Source organism: Acartia tonsa, chromosome 14 (genome assembly GCF_053477335.1).
Source record: "Acartia tonsa isolate MP-2025a chromosome 14, ASM5347733v1, whole genome shotgun sequence".
Taxonomy (NCBI): domain Eukaryota; kingdom Metazoa; phylum Arthropoda; class Copepoda; order Calanoida; family Acartiidae; genus Acartia; species Acartia tonsa.
Genome location: NC_137273.1, coordinates 17,987,182 through 18,009,130, shown reverse-complemented (window position 1 = coordinate 18,009,130; position 21,949 = coordinate 17,987,182). Strand labels below are relative to the sequence as shown.

Genomic DNA, 21,949 nt, shown 5'->3' with positions numbered 1-21,949 from the left:
AGGCAAGTTGGTTACAGGTTTAGATCATCCTGTGCCAGTCAGGCAAGTAGGTTACAGGTATAAATCATCCTGTGCCAGTCAGGCAAGTTGGTTACAGGTTTTGATCATCCTGTGCCAGTCAGGCAAGTTGGTTACAGGTATAGATCATCCCGTGCCAGTCAGGCAAGTTGGTTACAGGTATAGATCATCCCGTGCCAGTCAGGCAAGTTGGTTACAGGTATAAATAATCCTGTGCAAGTTAGACTGATTTGTTTCCGGTAAAGAGTTCACGGCCTTTGCTGATCTAGGAATCTGGCAAATATTAGTATAGTCTAACAGGATCTCTGCTATAACTCCCCTTTTTGACAGCCCAGCTTTCTAGTCAGTTTCAGGTATACTTATATTTGGACACTGACAGGTTAACTGTTCCAGGTATAGATCGTGACCTATGACAGTCTAACATGCTAGTCAGTGGCGTGCAAAGCAATTCACAAGAGGTATATGAATCCTTGAGGGAAAGAATGGTTGAGAGATTTCTCCCTAAATTTATTTTAGGAGGTTTTAACCCCCCCTTCCCCCACAATCCTTTGCACTCCATTGTTCCAGATTTGGATTACCTTATGCCAGCGTCAATGGCTTGTCACAGGTATACATATATTTATATATTTCCTTATATAATTAACTGGAATTGAATCAGTCTTTCATTAAAATATAACAGTTTTTTAATGCTAGAAGTATTTTATAGTTCTATATTTTTTATTTAATAAAAGTATCATGATTATCTATTCTTATTTTCAGGCCTTTTATTCTGTTTTTGCTGTAAGGCAAAAAAATGTGACACTTGATTTTTAAGAAAAAAATCTAGTTAAAAAATATTGTACATATGCATGTCTGAATGTAGCTATGTTATACCATGAATGAGAATATTTAGCATTGGTTTAGGATAGGCTAAACACTTTCTTTTAGGGTTTGGTGGAATGATAATTGATTGATTAGGTGGTTGGGGGATTTTTCATCGAGTGAACAAAAATTAATGTAAATTTTTGTTCATTAGACATTTGAAAACTCATAATTTTGGCTTACTTGATGATAAATCCCCCTTTCTTTATATTTTAGATTTTTCTGCATTAGAAGCATGAATTGTTTAGCTATTGTTGCATGTTATCTTTATATCTAATGATGAAAAAGTAAAATCCGCGACAAAATAAATATATTGTTCAATGATTAATTAACATTTTTTTAGGTTTTTTGAAATCTCGCAAGAAAAAAGACAAAAGTAAAAGAAAGAATAAAGAAGAAAATATTGAAAACGAACATAAGGTTTGATAATATTTGCAATAGATTCAGGATGATAACATCCATAAAAACCAACTCGAAGATCAAACAGTATACATTCAAACAAACATTTACACTTGTAGTGTTAAAACTTATTACCAAAGCAGACTAACCTTTATACTAAAGTAACAGAATGTCTGTTTGTCTGTGTGTTTGTGTGTCTGTACAGAAGGATTTCGCTACCCGCTGAACCGATCGGGTTCTCCTTAACAGGGTAGCTTTTCATAGTTCCCGGTAAGGTTTATAACTATGTTCTTGAGAGGTGGGACACCCTAACTCCCCCCAAAAATGAAAAATTCCCCCCCCCCCTTCAAAAAAGTCCCCCCCACAGGGTTAGTTATTAAAAGGGGGAAAAATAAAAATAAAAAACATGGTCTCAAACGTTTCCAAATTACCTAATTCGGCGAGAAATGAACAAAAAATTTGGCGGCGGCGGAAAAAGACTGTTTTCGGCGGGAGCAGCGGTCACCGATAAGCTTAAAAGTAAATTTGGCCCTACAGAAGCTAAAATCCGAAATTAGCTCACTCTAGCTTTAAGGGTTTTCGAGTAAACCGAATCCCCCCCCCCCCCCGCCCAAACCATTTTAGTGCACACCCTTCTTTAGGAGCTTGGAAGCGATGCCGAGGAACATAGGAAGAGTCAGACCCCAACCCCTGATCAGGAATTTTATTTGTTTGATATTTGAATAATTGGTTCTCCCCTTGCCTCTAAGGGATGGCGGGGGAGGTAAGGAAAATAGCCTAGATCAACCCTAAAACATTTATAACGTTTTCCTGAAAATTACTACCCATTAGGACTAGTAGTTTCTGAGATCTTTGGCTTCAAAAAAACATTACTACTTTATATTTATTTAGCGGCTACGCGCCTAGAGGCCTCTGGGGGCACTTAAGAAGTTGAGGGAGGGTGGGACGCGAACTCCCCCCTCCCATCCACTTTCAATTTTTTTAAGTAAGAAAAAATAAACCTTTTAAGGACCCATTAGTAACTACTGTGACGAAACAGACACAAATACAGAAACTGATCCTCTTACTTTTGTTTAAATGATTTGAAATGAAATAACCATTAACACGCGACATGATGAAAGACACCTAGTTGACGAGAGAGTGTTCCTAAGTTTTATAGGTACAAAGGCGAATACACAATCCGGCCCTTGTTTTCATCACCAAAGATTGATTTTTTGAACTTATCATCTTTGTTTATATTTTTGCGCGTAATTATTTTCATGTAAATATGGAACATTATGCGAATTATAATGTAATAGATATAATCCAGATACAAACTTTCTAAATCAGCCAAAAGGGGAACATTGAAGGAACAATCTGTCCATATTATTAATTAAATAAAATAAATTTGATGTCTGCAGTGGAGATCTGGGCTACGTGGGGGCGAAGATTCCGCAGGAGGTAATATTTATTGATATTTGTTAACAAAATTGCAGGCTGGCCACAAACATACTATTTCCACTATATCCACTATTTCCACTATTTTTGCATACTATGCAAACTATTCCAAAAAAATATGCTATTTCCACTATTGTTCAAAATTGCATACTATTTCCACTATTTCTTTGGATTTCAGATAAATCTTCAATTTTTAGGTAACTAAAACAAACTGATTTTTTTGATCATGAAAAGAGCCAAGTAGCAGGTTTCATCGCATTTTCACAGTATCTTTTCTCCTATTTCTAGTCCCTGCGGGGGGCTCTAACCCTGCGGGGCAATCATTAACACTTACCTAACCTAAAATAACCTATCAAATGCTACTGTGAAAATACGGCAAAATCGCTTCTTTATTTTTTTTTAGAAATGTTTCCAGAAGAAAGTAGTCTTTCAGTTCAGATTGTTGTACCTTTATTGAAAGTTATTGGTATTTCTACATTCAATATAAAGATTTTTTTTGAAAGATACCAAAACTTGGGGTAATTAGTGACACAACCAAAAAGATTTCACCCAATTATCTCTAAAACTAAGGGAGTAGCACCCAAAATAAAATTGCTGGTATGTCATGTCACGTGTGACGAGTCACCACATTTCTCCCCCCCCCTTTTGCAATTAGATGATAGGGTTGATTTATCAATTACATAACACTTGTTGCTTCGCCCCTCGCCTCAGGAAAATAGCTTAAAACCAACCAAGTTTTTTATGAGCTTAGCTGAAAAGTATAACCGATTAGGACCAACATACTTTTGGCTTTAGAAAAACAAACTTACCTACTACTTATATTATAGGATAAAAATTAAACTAAAAATAATCGTTCATAAAATTGTGGCTAATCTTCCTTTGAATCATAATTAAATCATACTGACAATAATTATAAAGTATCTAACGGTTTCTGACATTATATAATGCAGTTTGAAAACAATAGGACAACTTTAACATACCTAAATTATCGTCAAGAGCTATCCGTTACGTACGGACGGACATACATGAAAACCTATTTATAGAAAAGAAGCACTTAAAAAAACTCCCAGCTGTAGTAAAGGTAAACAATATACTGAACATAACCTGTCGCGACAATATATTGACGTAAAAAGTATAAATTGAACATACACAACTTGAAATAGAGCAGCTACTGTCTATATGAAAAATGTTAAAAATGCTACGTACTTTCTAATCATAGATAGGCTGGTTTTAAGAATTTAGAATCAATTGTATACTATTGGAATGTGTCGATCTACTTTAAATAAATATGCCATATCTAGTATATCAGTTTTATTTCAGTATTTAGTGTTATCGCTGCGCTACATACTTTTGGACCGGATTGTCCTATATATGAACAACAAGGATGACAACATCCATAAGTAGCGAAGCACAAACAAATAAATAAGAATTTAGATATTAGTTGTTTAAAGCATGTATATTAGGAAAAAATCACGAAACCTTTTCAACATTTGTTTTTCATTTCTTAATATTTATATTTCAGTACTATGACTAACAGACTGACGGTCAAAGTAAATTACACACTGGATGCTTAAACCAAGGGAAATTTAATTTTGATATATTTAACTACAAAAATTTTTAAAAGCGGACCATAAACACCAAAGATAGGAGGAAAAATATAAAAATAGCCAAAAACCTTCAAAAAGGCAGTCTGACCGCTATTGATGTTTTCTTGAAACGACAGGAAATTTAATTTTGATATATATAACTGAAAAACTTCGGAAATCGGGCCATAAACACCAAAGGTATGGAGAAAAATGTGAAAAATACAAAAATAGCCTAAAACCTGCTTAAAGGCAGTCTGACCGTCATAGTTGTTTTCTTGAGACGACAGGAAATTTAATTTTGATACTATAACTGAAAAATTTTTGGAAATCGGACCATAAACACCAAAGATATGGAGAAAAATGTGAAAAATACAAAAATAGCCTAAAACCTGCTAAAAAGCGGTCCTACCACCATTGATGTTTTATAGTTAATTGTGCTCCTTAATAATGGGAATGTTGTCTAAAAATTTCAGCCTTTTATCTTTTATAGGAGCCGAGAAAATCACGTTTCCCCCAAACTAAGACATACGGACAGACGGACATTTTAAATTACTGATAGCTAACCAACATTTTAAGGCCCTGTAGTGTTTTAAATGCCTGCTATTTCATACTATTTTGTTTAAAATGCATACTATTTCATACTATTTTTTAAAAATTTGCATACTATTTTTAAAAATTTTACATACTATTGCATACTATTTACTTTTTTTTTGCATACTATTTTATACTATTTTGAAAAAAAGTCTGTGGCCACCCTGAAATTGGCATTAATTTTATCATTTTTATTTTAATATCCGCGGAAAGCTGTCTATCTAGGATATGATGCAATAAATAACTATTTAAGGTGGCGTACGAAGCCAGATAGCCACAGATCCCTGGGCGGATTTGGGTCCTACCACCAACTTCAACTCATCCTCGGATTCAGATTCAGGTATGGTTAGATACCTAATGGATATAGGATATACGTGGATAGATTGAAATGGGAAAATTTGTCGTCAATTTAGCTTGTTAAGCTTTATTTGAACCACATTTATTGGTCAGTTCGTTCATCCAGTAGGAGAAGTGGGGATAGGGTATTGCCCTATCCTCATTTCTATAGTAAAATAGTTTTTTTTTTTTTATAAAAAACATAAAAATACTATTAGAAAAAAATAACTTTTTATGACTTTTAAGGCCTGATCCTTAAAATTCAGGCAATTTTGAATAGATTTGACCAAAAAAAATTAGTTCTATTAGCAAAATTTCCTGAAAAATTCAAGTTGAAAAAAAATAAAAGTTTGGCAAAATCTGTGGTCGATTTTCCAGCTTCAAAAAACCTATGACATATTGATTTAATTACAGCATGCCCAAAAGGTTAAAGTTTCTAAATGTATTAGAGAGCATTCACAAAAAAAATTATGAAGATCGGACAATTTTTTCTATAAAAAAATAAATTTTTTCAACGTACGAGAAATTTGACTTTTTTCTCTCGAAAATTTCACTTTTTTATATAAAATTTAAAAAGTTAGTATAAAAAGTGAAAAAACCGAGTTCGCCCCGCTTCACTTTTAGTCGATTTAAGAAAAAACTAGACAAGCTTTTTTAAAGTTTTAAACGGAAATGAATAGCCCATTAGATTCTTAATAAGTCCCCTGAAGACGTCTAAGCTCTAGCTCTTACCAGTTTTTGTCCAACTTACCGTTTTTCCGACCGAAGCAAAAAAATCGAGAAAAAAAATTTTTTGTCGTCCGACTTTGAGACCCAATAAGTACCCTAACAAATTTGATTTTAACAAGGAACAAATTTGATTTTATGTATTTTTCTGTCAGTCGATTAGAACACGGAGAAAAATGTCATTTAATGAAGGTGTGTAAAATAATAAAGACTTCGCCCCAATACCGAGATCGCCCCGCTTTACCCTACTTATTCCTTTTTGAATTAAGTTCACTCTATTTTGATTCACCTAGGTGAAATTTTTCTTTGGAGTATCACTATAAAACAACTAACAGAAATTTTAAGAACATTTTAGTCTAATTATGGTATAAATAGTTGCATTTAAAAACTCCTGAATGTTCTTTTTCTATAAACATATAAAAAAACATATGAAGTAGAGCAAAAGAAATATTGTAAATACCAAGTATTTAATTGCATATTTTCAAAAACACACACACAAAAAAATATTTTTGCAACCCCGAAATGGTTGATATGTTACCTAGTATTTTATATTCTTTCTATATTATTTTAGATGAAGAGATAAAAACCGCCATCAAGGTGAAAATAAAGCCTGTCGCCAGTAATGGAAGGTAAGAGTATTAGGGTTGGGCCGGATAACCGATTTGGCCGGATATCCGACCATTTTCGATATCCGGCCGGTTACCGGATATTGAAACTATCTGGATAACAGATATCCGGATGATTTTTACTTCCGGATATCCGGTAATTTGCCGGATATCAAGCGTTTGCCAGATATCCGGCCGGATACCGGATATTTAAACTATCCGGATACCGGATATCCGGTATACGGCTAAAAAAGTAGCCGGCCCAACCCTAAAGTATTCTAGTTTGCGGAGATTTTCAATGTATGTCCGTCTGTACGTTTAAGTGTGTTCAAAGGGATAGATTCACGAAGTGCAATTAAAAAAAAAATAGTGAACTGTAAGTCTTTTCTATTTTAAATAACGTAGTAGTGCATAATATAAAATTATTGCTTAAAATTAAAAGATTTGACCAGGGATTTTCCTTAAAAAATGAGTTTTTCATTTTTATTTTCAACTTCGTTGCATGTTATAAATGGCAAAAACTTTTTTGTCATAAAAACAACTTTATATAGCATTTACTAGTTAAAAGAACTTCAAACTTTTTATACATCAAAATACACATAACAACAAAGAATGACCAATAAAATATTTAATATAGTACTTAGAGTAGTGATCTTTTTATAGCATATGTCTTAGTAGAATATATTAGGCATTGGATAGATATGATTGTGATAAAGAATTTTAACATTGACCTGACCGAACTTTTTTTATTTGACAATATCTAAAAAAGTTAGTGATTTGCAACATAAATTACATGAGAATGGTTTTTTATATATATATATATGTTGTAGGGTTAGTTGGTATTTCCGCGTGAGATAATGTGTATATTGTAAGTAAACCGGACGGTTTTCTTTATTTTTTTAAAAAGAATCAATAGAAAACCTGTCCTATAATGAACCGGACGTTATTTTTTATGTTTTTTAGTAACTTGTCCCAAGGGAAACCCCTGTTCAATTTTTTTATAACTCTTGTGAAATATGTGAAAAAAGATTCTCTGATATTGGTGTTTTGGCTATACATATTTGGAAAAAAATAGACCATTCTCATGTAATTTATGTGGCAAATCATTTTAACTTTTTTAGATATTGTCAAATAAAAAAAGTTTGGTCTGGTCAATGTTAAAAATTCTTTAACATATAATCATATCTATCCAATGCCTAATATATTCTACTAAGACATATAAAAGTTCACTACTCTAAGTACCTTAACTCTTTAAATACACTTCGTAGAACTATCCCTTTCGTTATCTTTGTTTTTGATCCTTTTTTAAGGAGGAGAGGGGGGTAAAAATCTCATTTAGGGAGTAATTTTACTTTGCGGGTGTGGGGAAAACACATAGTTGGATGTAAAATGTCAAAATCTACCTTCTGGTTTATAAAAATAAGTGAATTTCAAAAACTTGAGGGTGTCACTTTTACGAGATTCTGGGAGGATACCTCAGCCCCTCCCCCCCCCCCCCACAACACTCTCACAATCCCTCGACAAAAAAATATTAGTTGATGAGATTTTTTCTGTTATATTTTGATGAGAGTTTTTTTTAACCATTTATATTCAAAAATAGGTATTTATTTTTAAATCCTTAATTTTATTTGAATGAGGATAAAATAAATCTCCCATTTACAACTTCCTCCTTTTTTTAGATCTGCCACATCAGCCAGTGTTGACGAACTACAGAAGGCCATAACAGGCATTGATCTGGCTGTAGCTACTTTACCGGTAGGCTTTTATTTTTTCTCTGCCTGTGACCGTTTAAACGATTCAAATTCCTGCCCATACCTCGTCATATAAAAAGACACTAATGATTCTATTAGGGACAGTCAGCACTTACAATCAAAGTTTTACAGAAGGGCACTTAAATTGTGTTATCTATTCCCCCCCCCCTCTATTTTTTCTACCTCTAACCTTTACTAAATTTTCTAAGTCTTGAAATTCCCATTAAGTCTTTTTGACTATTTGATATTTTTGTGCTAAAGGCTATAAAGGGACTATTTGCAATTTGAACTCAATCAAACACTTTCCTTAGGTCTAAAATTTAGGTCTAAAATAAGACTAGGTCGTTTTAAAGTAGAAAAAATATCCATTCCCCCTTAATATGTAAAATTCTGCCACTAGTAGTCGGTAATATAGAAGGGGAAAACAAGGGTTGTAGATTGATTTAACCGGCATTGTATTTTTGTAAACCGACTAACTGTTGAAATATGTAATTTTATTTGTATTATTAAAATTTGATTTATTTAAACTATATTTGAAGACGAAGGGCAGATCTAAAAGTGTGATGAAAGAAGCCATGGGCAGTCATACGCTTAAATTTAAGGTTTTTTAAACACTACACAGTGCTGCACATACTCATACTTGTTTAACATTTTTAACCCTTTAGCTTTTGTTTACTACGGTTCCAAAAAAGACTGGGATTGATATTTTTGTAATGATCTATTTGTATCATGTAATTTTGTGTTGTAAATAGAAATTATATAATAATTTTTGGTAAAGGAATAATTAACTACATATTTTTTTTATTAAGTTTTAATAAGGATTCATGATCAGATGTTCATTTTCTAGTTTCAAAACACATCATTCTTTCTTAAAATTGTTCATGTCATTCTATAATGTTAATAGCTAAATATAGCTGTGCTACAGTACTTAAAATTAAATTTTCCCAGCTTAATTGTTAGTTCCTTATAAGTGTTACATGATTCAAATAGATCAATATATTGATCCCAGTTGTATTTGCCCCTTAGCCATAGAAGGTGTTATAACTACCTACTAACAATTATTTTATTTTTTTATAAATATTAATTTAGTAAATCATGCATGTATTTAATTTTATTTTATTGGTTTAAATCAGTTTTTTTAAATATCAATATAATGAAATATTATTTATTAGAGATAAACATTTTTATTGAGTATAGTAATATATTTTAAAAGATTTGAAGCTACAAAATATACTAACGCCAAACTAATTTAACATAGATAATGACACTAACCATCAATGCGGAGCCTAAGCTTACATAACCTAACCTAGAACAGCTTTTATTAATATTGAAAGGATTGGGATTTCTTACAAGAATAGATTAGCTAAAGATTTTAAATAAGATCTAAACTACAGTTTTTAAAATCAAAAGTACAGTTGATTATGTAAATGAAATGAATAATTTTAGATTTGACAAGTTGTATCAAATTTAACAATACGTATGCAAAAATCTTAAGTAATAGTATTACGTGACTTTTTAGGTGCAAAATAACAAGTAAAATTATTTTCATTTTTTGCAAAGTGAAAATATTGGAACGAAAAAAATCTTCAAATTCCATACATTGAAAAAATCCTTCAATGAAAACATCAAATTATTTTAATGCAATCGATAGACCAACATGTATAAAACATAATAGTAGCACCGGTACTAAAGTTAAGTTCAGCATTATAATGAGAAAAAAAATGTAATATCATTTATAGTATGCAAATTTTTTCTGTAATTTAAAGGAAACAATAGTTATATAAAGTTTTAAATGATAAATGAACGTCTTAAGAAATTATTCATTATTGTATTATGTAAATACTTAGGTTTTTTTAAAATCTCTGATAAAGTAATGTTGGCAGAACATAAGAAGTACTGAATTTAAGTTAAACCTTGATAAACGAGAATTTTAAAAAATGACTAAGGCGGTACCGCCGCAGTTTTTTATTCCTATATTTTTTACTGAACAACCTGAAAAGATTTTGTTTCAATGTCTTTAAAAGCACAGGAGAAGCAATGAATTTGAGATATATCTTGCTAAACGATAATTTGAAAAAAATGGCCAAGTCTCAAATGATTCCAAATTGCCCAATTCGGCAAGAAATGTTATAAAAAAAATATGACGGCGGCGGAAAATGGCGGTGAATTTCGGGTGCGTTTTTTAAAGATACCAAAACTTAGGGTAATTATTGACACAACCACAAAGATTTACCCATTTATCTCTAAAACTAATATAGTAGCACCCAAAATAAAATTGCTGGAATGACGTGTCATGAGTAACCCCCACTCCCCCATATAATGGTCCCATATGTTTCATGAACAAGTTCTTAGTCTAAGTTGGCAAAAAGTTTTAATTACTTAAGTTTTGGTAAAAATTAGGAGTTTCCAAACTACCCCCCCCCCCCCCCCCTCCACAAAAAAAAATCTACAGAAAGGGTAATTTTGTTTATCATCAATTTATGTAATTTTTATTATGACGTCCGGATTGATAAACCCAAATTATCTAGAAGCTGTGCGTTTTTAGTACTGACCTATAGTATTAACTGTTACATAATAACTATAAAAATCTAATGTCTATTTATTAAGAAACAATTTGTATATAATCGTCATAGTTATTATAGATGATAACCTTTAAACCTTTTTTCCTGCATTTTTTGCATGATTTTTTTTTTGTATTAGTTCAGAATATAACATAATCGAACTAATTTTTATATGTTAGAATAGTTCATTAGACAAAATTATTTCGTTTTTTTTTTAATGCATGAAATACCATACTTAAGATTAACAAATTTTTTGGATAGATCTCTTTACTTTTGGAGACTGGAGAAATTTGTAAACGTGTTGTGTTTACGCCCCTCCCCCTTATTATTTGTTTAGAAAAATTGTTTTGTTTAACACTTAATAACACTAGATGTAATTGTATAATCTGTTTTGTAATTGCACTTTCAAATAAAATAGAATAAAATTGGAAATGGGGGGGGGGGGGGTTCTAAAGGGGACTAGCACAAACGAAAGTAATCTATGCTTAGCTATTTTTTTAGGCAAGATTTTTATTGTTTATGTACTAGGTTTTATTTTAATTTTAAAAATATATAAATGACAATTCTGTCCTATCAGAGAGAAAAAGTAAATGTAAACAAAGATTTGTCCAAAAATCATCAAATGTTTTGTTTTGTTTAAGATGCAAAAAATCACGAAATATCATTAGATAAAATTAAGTTTGACTTAACTGCTTTTTAAATTGCTAGCAAAACTTGATCTCATCAGTGCACAGTCCCCTTTACTTTTTGGTTTAAATGAAGCTTAGAATTATTATAAAAACATCCCATCCCCTTTATTTTTATTTTATACGCTAAATACTTATTTTTTTAGTCCAAACGTATGACACCGACTGTGGACTTTGAGAGCGGAGTAAAAAGGTCTCAGTCAACGAATCTGGTAGTTTCAAACAAGGATATTCTCAGCCTTTACAACAATATTGATGCAGGTATAGTTGGCCAGGGGGGATGGGGACATTGGGCTGTTTAATATGCTAGTCCTTAAAGTTTTATAATAACGTTTTCTCATTCGTTTGCATAATGACTTTGGGGACTTTTATTAAATTTTGATTGGTTGATTAATTAAGTTAAGTGTACAATTGTTTCAACCACTAAATGTAAATTTATAGATCAGTGTATCATCATTGGTGAAATACATTAAGAGGGAAGTCATTTTCTAGTAAATCCCGTAAAGGTGTGTGTTATAAGGCCTAAAAATAGTAGTAGAACGATAAGGTGCTCTATATATTTGTATTCCCTATTGAATAGAACAATAGGGAAATTTTTTTTTTTTTTTTGATAACCGTACCTGGAATATCTTTAAAAAATAAGAAATTTCTATCAAACGCTTTGTTTGGCTCAAACTGACAAAAATTTAAAAAAATATAATTATAATAATAATGTTTTCTATAGGTACAAGGTAAAGGTTAAGAACAATCTATACCATTAAACAAAGGAAGAACCCATTCTTTACAGGTTGATTTATTCAAGGTGACAAAAATTAGTTTTATGTTTGTGGAATTTCATGTTTGTTTGCTTTGAAGTAGAAGGTTTCAATGTGCATTGTTTCATTTCAATTTCACTACAGCGAACAACTACATTTTAGAACATTTTTTTCTGTAAATTAAACTTTCATTATCAAAAAACTAACTTGTTTTTCAACTATATTTTGGTCAATCTTTATTATAAAAAAAATATTCTGGCTTTAAAATAGGATTTGAAACTAAAAATGACATACTACACAACAAGCAAAGAAAGAATATGACATGCAACCTCCACTTTGAATCTCTTACCTTCTTATATAGATTGTATATCTGAATGTTTTCAAAATTGTCTGTATGTAACTTGTTGTGTTGGTTTGTTTCACTAAGTCATTGTATTAATGATTTGTTAAAGTTTCATTTTAATGTTCACTGCTCGTACAACCTGTAAAGAATGGCTTCTTCCTTTATTTAATGGTATAGATTGTTCTTAACCTTTACCTTGTACCTATAGAAAACATTATTATTATAATTATATATTTTTTTAATTTTTGTCAGTTTGAGCCAAACAAAGCATTTGATAGAAATTTCTTATGATAGATATTCCAGGTACGGTTATCAAAAAAAAAAAATTTCCCTATTGTTCTATTCAATAGGGAATACCACTATATAGAGCACCTTATCGTTCTACTACTATTTTTAGGCCTTATAACACACACCTTTACGGGATTTACTAGAAAATGACTTCCCTCTTTATCTGCCATTGTCTTCTTCCTTTTTATTCCTGATAGTTGGCGGATTTATTAGAATTGAAGCTATTTTGTTGTTTGGTAATAATTCGACACAATGGGTCTATCTCTGATATTTTCATTTACGCACTTTTTTCAGACGTTTTAATCGTATAAAGTACTATAAATATCAGAGATAGGCTCTATGGTGTGTCGAATTCTTTGAAAATCTGTCAAGACGCTTCTATAGACACCTTAACATCGATTCTAGCTCATACTTAGACCATCTGAGGATAAATCTTAGAAAGGTATTTTCTGCCCTGTTTGTAAAAAACTTACTCTGTACATGAACCAACGTTTTTTTCACTACAACATTAATGATATATTAGTAGGTTTGACTTAATTGGCTAGATTACTTTATAACACTTTCCTCGATTTTTATTGGTTTTAAATTTCTCTGCTAAAAGCATTATAAATCATTTCCCAGTCGTTCTATTGAGTATTTGAATATCCATGTCATAGTAGTAGGGTGTATATGTATCTGTCTAAAGGAAATTTAGCCTATCTTAGCCAAGTTTCTTCGCATTACAAGTTTTTTAGCCACCAGAAAAAAATTCTGTATGTTCTAATGGGTTTGTACAAGAAAGTACAGTAATTTTAATTTCAAATAGTCCTAAGTTTTCAATTTCATGATCTAACTAATCTTTTTATTGATTTATAATAAGTTAATAAGTGGTAATCTATATAACTTTCCTTTGATTGTGAAGTAAAAACATTTCAGGTGCTAGTGATGTGAGCGGGGGTGCTCCTGGAGCCGAATCTACAAGACTTGATGTCAGCACTCTCAGCTCTAATAGCAATAAGGAGGTAATTTATTATTATGCATTTTTTAACAAGATAATTCACAGTTAGTTCTATAAATAAAATGGGTAATGGAGGTTAATGTTGCTCAAATTTTATATACAAAATTATCCAATATGTATGTAGATTCAAATTAATGCTTGAAAGTTTGCACACTTTGTAACTTTGTAAAACTTCATCATAATTTAAAGTGTATAAGCTATAAAATGGCTAAAATCACATATTCGTAATTTCGGGTATAGTTCTTGCGTGACAAGGGGCGTTTCTTCGTATTTTCACAGTAGCTTTTCTCCTATTTCTAACCCAAACTAAAATGACCTATCAAAAGCTACTGTGAACATACGACGAAACGCTCCTAAAGGGGCGTTGTAACGAAAGAGGCTATACCCGTAATTTCTTTGTAAAGGTTTCGTGACCTAATAATTATATATTATATTTTTATTGTTTGACTTTCACAAGGCTTTTGATACCTAGTCAGTTGATGGTTATAGAAAACAAGAGAGCATTACTGATAAGCGTTATTTATTTTAGGTATCTAATATTTTAAAAGACATGAACGATCCATTGGCCATCAGTGAGAACGACAACAACCAGGAATGAACATAATAACATTTTTTTCAATTTTATTTATAGTAGCACAGCTATAATACATACCATCGACTTAGCCCCTTGCATCTAGTTTTCTCGAATGGCAGAAAATAGCATAAAACCACTCCTAGATTTATGTGTAGAAGTACTATACCTAACCTACCCGCGATCGTGGATCAACACGTAGCGCATCTGCTCGTCGTCGGGAAGGTGATAGGTTCGAATCTCGGTCCGACACCGCGTCATAACTAAAGACGTCAAAAATGGTTCTTACTGCTGCTATGTCAGATGCGCGACATAAATAGTTAGAGTACCCCCTACTTGACCAAAAACAGGCGGAACTCGTTACCATGCACAGCTGGGACTTCTCAGACAAAGGTCGTGCATCACTGAGAGTTGGTTGTCTGTTGAATGTTACTTAACCTAATATCCTTGGGTGTTTGGACAGAGAAGGGTGCGTAACAGTCATTCTTAGTTCTCCTGGATTGCTGGACCATGACCTGGACAGTACATCAAGTCGATAAGGTCCTTGACTGCAATCCCGCCCGTACGAGGTAAACTATACCTAACCTAAAAACATCCCGGGACCTACCAGTTCAGTGACTGCAGACCTTACTAGTTATTTGTTGAGCTTCTCTTTCTAGAACTTTGTCATTCTTGTTTAAAAGGGTACTATTTTAATAGGTTTGTTGTGATTTTTGCTAAATAGTACATTACTTTATTAATCTTATCGGTTGGTCCATTTGTTCGTCGGTAATGTTAAATTATTATGTTGAAATCTCCAGGACGACCCTCCTCCGCCCGAAGATTCTCCCCCCTCCCCTCCCTCCAGCACGCCGCCTATTCTACCCCCACTCTTGCCAACCCCACGCAGCGCGTGGCCAGAAAAGGGCGGCAGATTTGGCCTAGATCTGAACCTGCCCATGAGTACGGCGGGTATGACGGCAGCTACAGCTGCTTTGTCGGGCTCTAATACTGCTCTAAATTCAGGTAAAGCCTATAACCTGCCGTTTTAGATATTTTAAGCAATATACAAACATACATACATGCATATAGTATTTAAGTTTGTTGATTCCGGTCCTTTATAAAGCAACTTCCATGCCAAATTTCAATGTTGTATCTTTATATTTTGAAAATAGAATTTATATTTTGGATAGAAACATGTTTAATTCCATTTTTGTTGGCCCAGTCCTTGTACTTTAACCCATAATCTTAATTTTGGGAATAGTCCCTTTCGTAACATCGCCCCATAAGGGGCGATTCGTCTTATTTTTGAAATTGCTTTTTATATGTTATTTTAGGTTAGGTTAGGTTATATTGGGTTAAGTGATTGCCCCACAGGGTTAGGTAATTTGCCCCGCAGGGTTAGAGCCCCCCGCAGGGGTTAGAAATAGGAGAAAAGCTACTGTGAAAAATTAAATACGAAGAATCGCCCCATAAGGTGCGATGTTACGAAATGGACTATTCCCTTCATTATTTATCCGCGGAATACAAAAATAATTATTTGTAGGTGATAAAGGTGCAAGTGGAACTCCTTCCAGTGATGCTGCGTGGGCTAGCTCCTCTGCTTGGGGTGATCAGGATAATAAGGTAGGTAGTTATGTAAAGTATAGCCAGTGCAGACTTACTTGAATGGTAATTTGATAAGACTATCAGGTTCAAATCTCGGCCCAACACCGCGTCGTCAAAGGGTTGGTTGGGTTCCAGGACAAACGCAGGAGTCCCAAACGTCGGAGTGGACAAACGCAGGAGTGTTAAAATATTAATTTAATTAGGTATTTCTATACAGGTTAGGTTAGGTTAGGTTAAGATATGAATGTACAAATAAGCCCCTCCGCAGGGGTTAGGCATTTAAAAGACCTAAAAAATGGTTTAAAATAGGTTGGTTAAGGTTGGTTGGTTAAGTATCCACTCCTGCGTTTGTCCACTCCGACGTTTGGGACTCCTGCGTTTGTCGTAGGACCGTTGGTTGGCTGTAGAGAATAATAATACTCTTCTTTAGCAAGATTTGGTTTAGAGATACTACGAAAATTAGATCTTATGGTGTATCTCGTCCTAGAGGATATCCAGATTAATATTATACATTATATTATAATATCAGAAAAATTTATTGTCATTTACCTATGAGATCTTTATTAACAAGAAATAATTTATTTTAGGAGGAGTCCAGTTGGGCCAAATCTTGGGCAGATCCTGTTCAGCCAGCCCTTCCTCCAAAACAATCCAGGTAATTTTATTGGAAGCCATAGAAAGCTAAACTAACGCATATAATCTAATAAATCTAAGTTGTTTCGAGACCCTCCAATTTGATTTTAAAGAAAGTGAGAAAAAAAATAAAAATGGGTTGGGGTATTTTTACTAGGGGCGATTTCTCTTATAAAATAGTTATAAATAGTCTCTAAACCTATGAGAAGATTAAATGAAAATAAGAACCATATCGGTTAAGCCACTAGAGAGAACCTTTGATACAGACAGACAAAGGAAAAACTACTCCTACTTTGATTAAAGATCATTTAAAAAATAGGAGAAGGGGTAACTGTGATCAACCGGCCACTGGAGAGCAATACTAAGGTGGATTCTTAAAAAAATTTTGCCTCACTAAAAAATTCTTTGCCTCATTAAAATTAGTGAGGCAGTGAGCCAAAAAATTTATTTTTTTAAGAATTCACCTCTGATTAGCGTTATTAATCTTATTTAATTTAGTGTAAGTTCCTTGAGTGGAGTGAACAGCACCCGTCCTTCCTCCGTACAACGAGATAAAATAGCCAACAGTCTTATATCTTTGCCACGCCCTCCCTCAAGGGCCCGCCCTGAACCAAGGTAATTAATCCAGAGAGAGACAGGGGAGATAATGGGCTGTTTATTACATTAGTCCCCTAAGTTTTATAATAATGTTTACTTATTCGTTGGCTAAACAACTTTGGTGGCTATATTGAAATTTGATTGGTTGTTTCACTTAAAGGGGTGCATATTCTGCAATCTGATTCTGCATGTTTGATCCTGCTTAAGGTGGGGATAAAAAATATATGTATGGTTGGTGGGAAAAAAATGTAAAAATTTAAGAGAACTGAAAATATCTTTTTTCCATTTCCCTCCTTGGTGGAAAAAAAACTAAAAGAAAATGTGGGGGGGGGGGATATAATATTTTTCTTTTTTTCCCCTTCCTTGCTGGAAAAAAACTAGGAGGGAAAAAAATATAAAAATTAGCAGCAGGGGAAAAAATTAATCATGGCAGAAAATATACCACTGTTCATTAAGTTGAGTGTTCAAACGTTCAATCACTAATTGTAATCTACAGAAGGGATAATTTTGTGTATCATCATTGTGAATGTACATTAATTCATCGTCCATTCCATTGTCATTCCTTTAGATCGCTGAAACATTGGAGTATAAACATTCCTGTCAGTACCTAAGTTTATACGATGGTTCTGCTATTTGCTTGCTTTAAAACTTTTTGGTGCCTTGATTTGGTTTTACAGACTAACAGTGTCAAAACTTCAATAATTTTTAATCAAGTTGTAAATTTCTTTTTAATTGGGGGTATTTTAATATAACATTTAATTGTTGTTTCCCTAAAGCTCTAACAAATGTATGAACTATGAAGTATCTCATATCTCGCTATCTACCTATTTACATTCGCTCCAGTCCAGGTGACATCAAATAGTCTATATAGGTAACTAACTATCTATCTAGATTACGTGGTACGCCTTCCCCCACGCCAACATCTTTACTCCAATCAACGGCATTATCCTTGGCTAGAAGTGATAGTATTGGTAAGTTTCATCAAAAATTTTTTTTAAAAATACCTATTACCTACCTACTGAAAAATTGCCTTTTAAGATTTTATTTTTATGTTATTGTTCAGCATCGCATGTTTACTTAGTAAAGGCCTCGAAGAGGGGAAGAAAATAACTACCCCCCCCCCCCCCCCTCCTTTTTCAATTTATTTTTTGAAATTCTGTTGGGGGGTTGGGGGGTTGGAAGAGTACCCCTTTAAGGAATGCTGTATATTGGTCTAGGAAAGTTTTATCTTTCATTGTTGGGGTAGGTTTATTTAGATCAATTACTGATTTGGGCCATTTTTTTTTAGGTTTTTATAGGATTCATTTTTGGCTCAAAGTAGACCAGTATATTTTTTTTCTTTAGTCAACTTAATGTTCATTAAAAGCTAATTCATTAATTACAAATCAACTTTGTAACGACCACTTAATATTTTTCCAGGGGTGTATATTTTCAAAATTGACCCGGCTCAGGGGAGGGGGGGAATAAAGAATAAGTGGTTGGAGGGATAAAAATGTAAAAATTAAGAAAACTGAAAACATTTTTTCCATTTCCCCCACCCCCCCCCCCTCCTTGGTGAAAAAAAAACTAAAAAAATGTGTGGTAGGAGGGATAAAATAAATAAAATATAGAGTTCTTTAAATATTTTTCCTTGGTACTTTGTGAGAAAAAACTAGGAGGGGGAAAAAATAAAAAAATTTGTAGCAGGGAAAAAAAGGAATCATGTGCAGAATATACACCTCTGTATTTTTCACAGGATCTTCTAGCAGTGATAGATACGCAGCCTTTACAACGCCAAAAGTTAGAAGCGAAAGTGTTGGTAAGACATTAATTTTTTTTAGCAAGTACCTTGATGTTAAACTTTGCTTGTCAGTATAATTTATATATTTTCAATGCTAAAAGGCTCAGGAAGGTCGAAAAAAGCGTCCTAGGACAAACGCAGGAGTCCCAAAATGCAATAGTGGACACTTGACTTAACCTAACCTATTTTAAACCATCTTCTAGGTCTTTTAAATGCCTTACCCCTGCGGGGGCTTATTCGTATATTCATATCTTAACCTAACCTAACCTGAATATAAATACTTAATTAAATTAATATTTTTACACTCCTGCGTCTGTCCACTCCAACGTTTGGGACTTCTGCGTTTGTCATGGAACCGAAAAAAGATATTTTAAATTCGTACTTCCTGTTTTTATTCAAGAAAATCAAAACATGTAAGGAAAAAAAATGCTTAGTACCTATTTAACTAAAAAGATGGCACATGTGCAAAAAAAATGTAAACGGGACGAAAAATATACTGCACCCTTTAGCTAGGTATAGTTTTTTTCATAGATATTAGGCAATGTTTGTATTCAGGATCCAAACAGGATGGATTGTCAGAGTTACTAAAACCCTCTCGGTCAGCAAGTCACGCCCACCTAATGGCGGGTGCGCCCCTTACCACGGCTAGGGCGGGACCATTAATGCCCGCCCCAGATCCGGAGGCAACTCCACGTAACAGAACAAAAAAAAGGTAGAAAATTATTTAGTTTACAATGATTACATAATACATATGCTTTTAGATCAAAACATACCCTCTTTATGCTTGATTTAAAAACTTTGGGTACTTTAAAAAATTTTATGGGTTGTTTTATATTTACAGTGCCTAAATTTAAATCTAAGGAAGGTGTAATTTTGTTTATCATCATTAGGGAATTACATTAATTTATCGTCGATCGTTTTATCCCTCAGGTATACTACGCTTTCAAAGTATTAATTATTTTTTTTATTTTAGTTTAAGTGAATCTCCACCCCCTCCTATAATGGCCGCCCCCACCCTCTCAAATTCAAGAGGGGCGTCTCCACTTCCCCATCCATCCACAGGAATTTATTGTGTTCATAGTTAGTTATACCCCAAATAATATAAAGCTTTAAAGTAAAAGGGGTCTCGATTCTCGAACCTTAAAGACATAGTGTTAATCATAAACGACCAAGATAGTATTGCCATTGATAATAAAGATTTTTTCTTTGAAATACATATACAGGGCGACCACTGCATACTATATATACTATTTATACTTTATAGGATGAATTTGGATACTATATCATACTATATGACCAAAATTTACTATATATACTATATATTATTACCTTTACTTGACCAAAATTTACTATATATACTATATAATATTACATTTATATAACAAAAAACGAATATTGTCAGTTTTGTAACAATGCCTCTTAAGGAGCGTTTTGTCTTATTTTCACATTAGGTCTTCTACTATTTCTAGCCCCTGGGGGGACTCAGAAGATACTGTGATACGACAAAAAATGCCTAAAGCTCTAGGTACAGTAAAAAAGAGATAAAGAAAATCCTTTAAAATTTATTTTTGTTCGTGATTATGATTTAAATATCAGTTATTTTTCATAGAATTAACTTAAGGGTAAGGGGGAAGTTTTACCACTTTTACTTACTCTGTGATTATTAGGCTAGGTATCAATGTGAGACTATAGGTTATTTGGGATATTAGTTTACTTTTGGGTAGTAGTTAACTAATATTTAATAATTGTTTTGGATAAGTTTCCAGGTTCAGGTGCTGCAGGCTAAAAGGTGGTTTCTGGACAGGTAAAAAAATGTAAAATTTAGAGATCAACTTGTTAAACTTGGACTGGTAAAATTCAAATTTTTTGAAGAGTTAGAGGTCAACCTATAAAACAGAATATGCATCTTTTTGGATGTTATTAACATATCTGAAAAAAAAATTAACTAGCCCCCAGGGTCAAGCCCTGCAGGCCTCCAGGTCCACTCTGGACAGGTAAAAAATCAAATTTCTTATTTTAAGAGTTAGAGGTCAATTTATAAAACAGAATATGTATTTTTTTTGAATCTTATTAACTTATCTAAAGAAAATATATAAATCAGCCTTCAAGTTCAGGTCCTGCAGGCCTTTAGGTCCACTCTGAACAGGTAAACAATCAAATTTCTAATATGAAGAGTTAGAGGTCTATTTATATAACAGAATATGCATTTACTTGGATAATATTAACATTGATATCGGGATCCAAGTTCAGGTTCATTCAGAACATGTAAAAGACTCAAATTTCTTATTTGAAGAGTTCAAGTTCAGGCCTCCAGGTTTTCTCTGAACAGAGTCTACATGGAAGCCTGCAGCTCCTGAACCTGGAGGTCAATTGTATTTTTTCTTCAGATATGTAAATAACATCAAAAAAGATGCTTATGGTGTTTTATAAACTAACCTCTAACTACATAAATAAGAAATTTTGATTTTTACCTCTCCAGAGTTTACCTGGAGGCCTGCAGCATCAAAACCTTGAGGTCGGTTGTCATTTTTTCTTTAAACATATAAATAGAATCTATAAAGATGCTTATGTTGTTTAATAAACCTCTAACTCCTTAAATTTAAAATTTTTATTTTATTCATGTACAGAGTCCACCTGGAGGCCTGCAGCTCTTAAACCTGAAGGCCAATTTTATTTTTTTCTTCAAATATATAAAGAACATCCAAATATAAGCTTATTTTGTTTTAAAAATATACCATTAACTGTTCAATTGAGGGAAGTTTGAATTTTACCTGTCCAGAGTCTGCAGGACCAGAACTTATAGGTCGATTTTAATTTTTTTCTTCAGTTATGTTATGTTAA

General features: G+C 33.0%; 1 protein-coding gene across 6 annotated transcripts in view; it reads left to right on the top strand.

Annotated features, from left to right (window-relative positions):
• Window positions 1-21,949, top strand: part of LOC145305236 (F-BAR domain only protein 2) — a 65,384-nt gene that overhangs the window by 24,814 nt on the left and 18,621 nt on the right. For 5 of the 6 annotated variants that reach the window (XR_013874538.1, XR_013874537.1, XM_080146833.1 and 2 more), the window contains 18 exons: window positions 1,223-1,299; window positions 1,920-1,976; window positions 2,679-2,718; window positions 5,146-5,232; window positions 6,526-6,583; window positions 8,239-8,314; window positions 8,850-8,912; window positions 11,704-11,818; window positions 13,859-13,944; window positions 14,470-14,534; window positions 15,314-15,516; window positions 16,037-16,116; window positions 16,686-16,753; window positions 17,230-17,346; window positions 18,220-18,299; window positions 19,064-19,126; window positions 19,664-19,820; window positions 20,082-20,173. Coding sequence is in view for 4 of the 6 variants with exons in the window: in XM_080146833.1 (XP_080002959.1) it covers window positions 1,223-1,299; window positions 1,920-1,976; window positions 2,679-2,718; window positions 5,146-5,232; window positions 6,526-6,583; window positions 8,239-8,314; window positions 8,850-8,912; window positions 11,704-11,818; window positions 13,859-13,944; window positions 14,470-14,534; window positions 15,314-15,516; window positions 16,037-16,116; window positions 16,686-16,753; window positions 17,230-17,346; window positions 18,220-18,299; window positions 19,064-19,126; window positions 19,664-19,820; window positions 20,082-20,173 (1,584 nt within the window). In the remaining 2 variants the exon portion in view is untranslated. The remainder of the gene's footprint in view (window positions 1-1,222; window positions 1,300-1,919; window positions 1,977-2,678; window positions 2,719-5,145; window positions 5,233-6,525; window positions 6,584-8,238; window positions 8,315-8,849; window positions 8,913-11,703; window positions 11,819-13,858; window positions 13,945-14,469; window positions 14,535-15,313; window positions 15,517-16,036; window positions 16,117-16,685; window positions 16,754-17,229; window positions 17,347-18,219; window positions 18,300-19,063; window positions 19,127-19,663; window positions 19,821-20,081; window positions 20,174-21,949) is intronic. The other variant, XM_080146832.1, reaches the window with a different exon arrangement.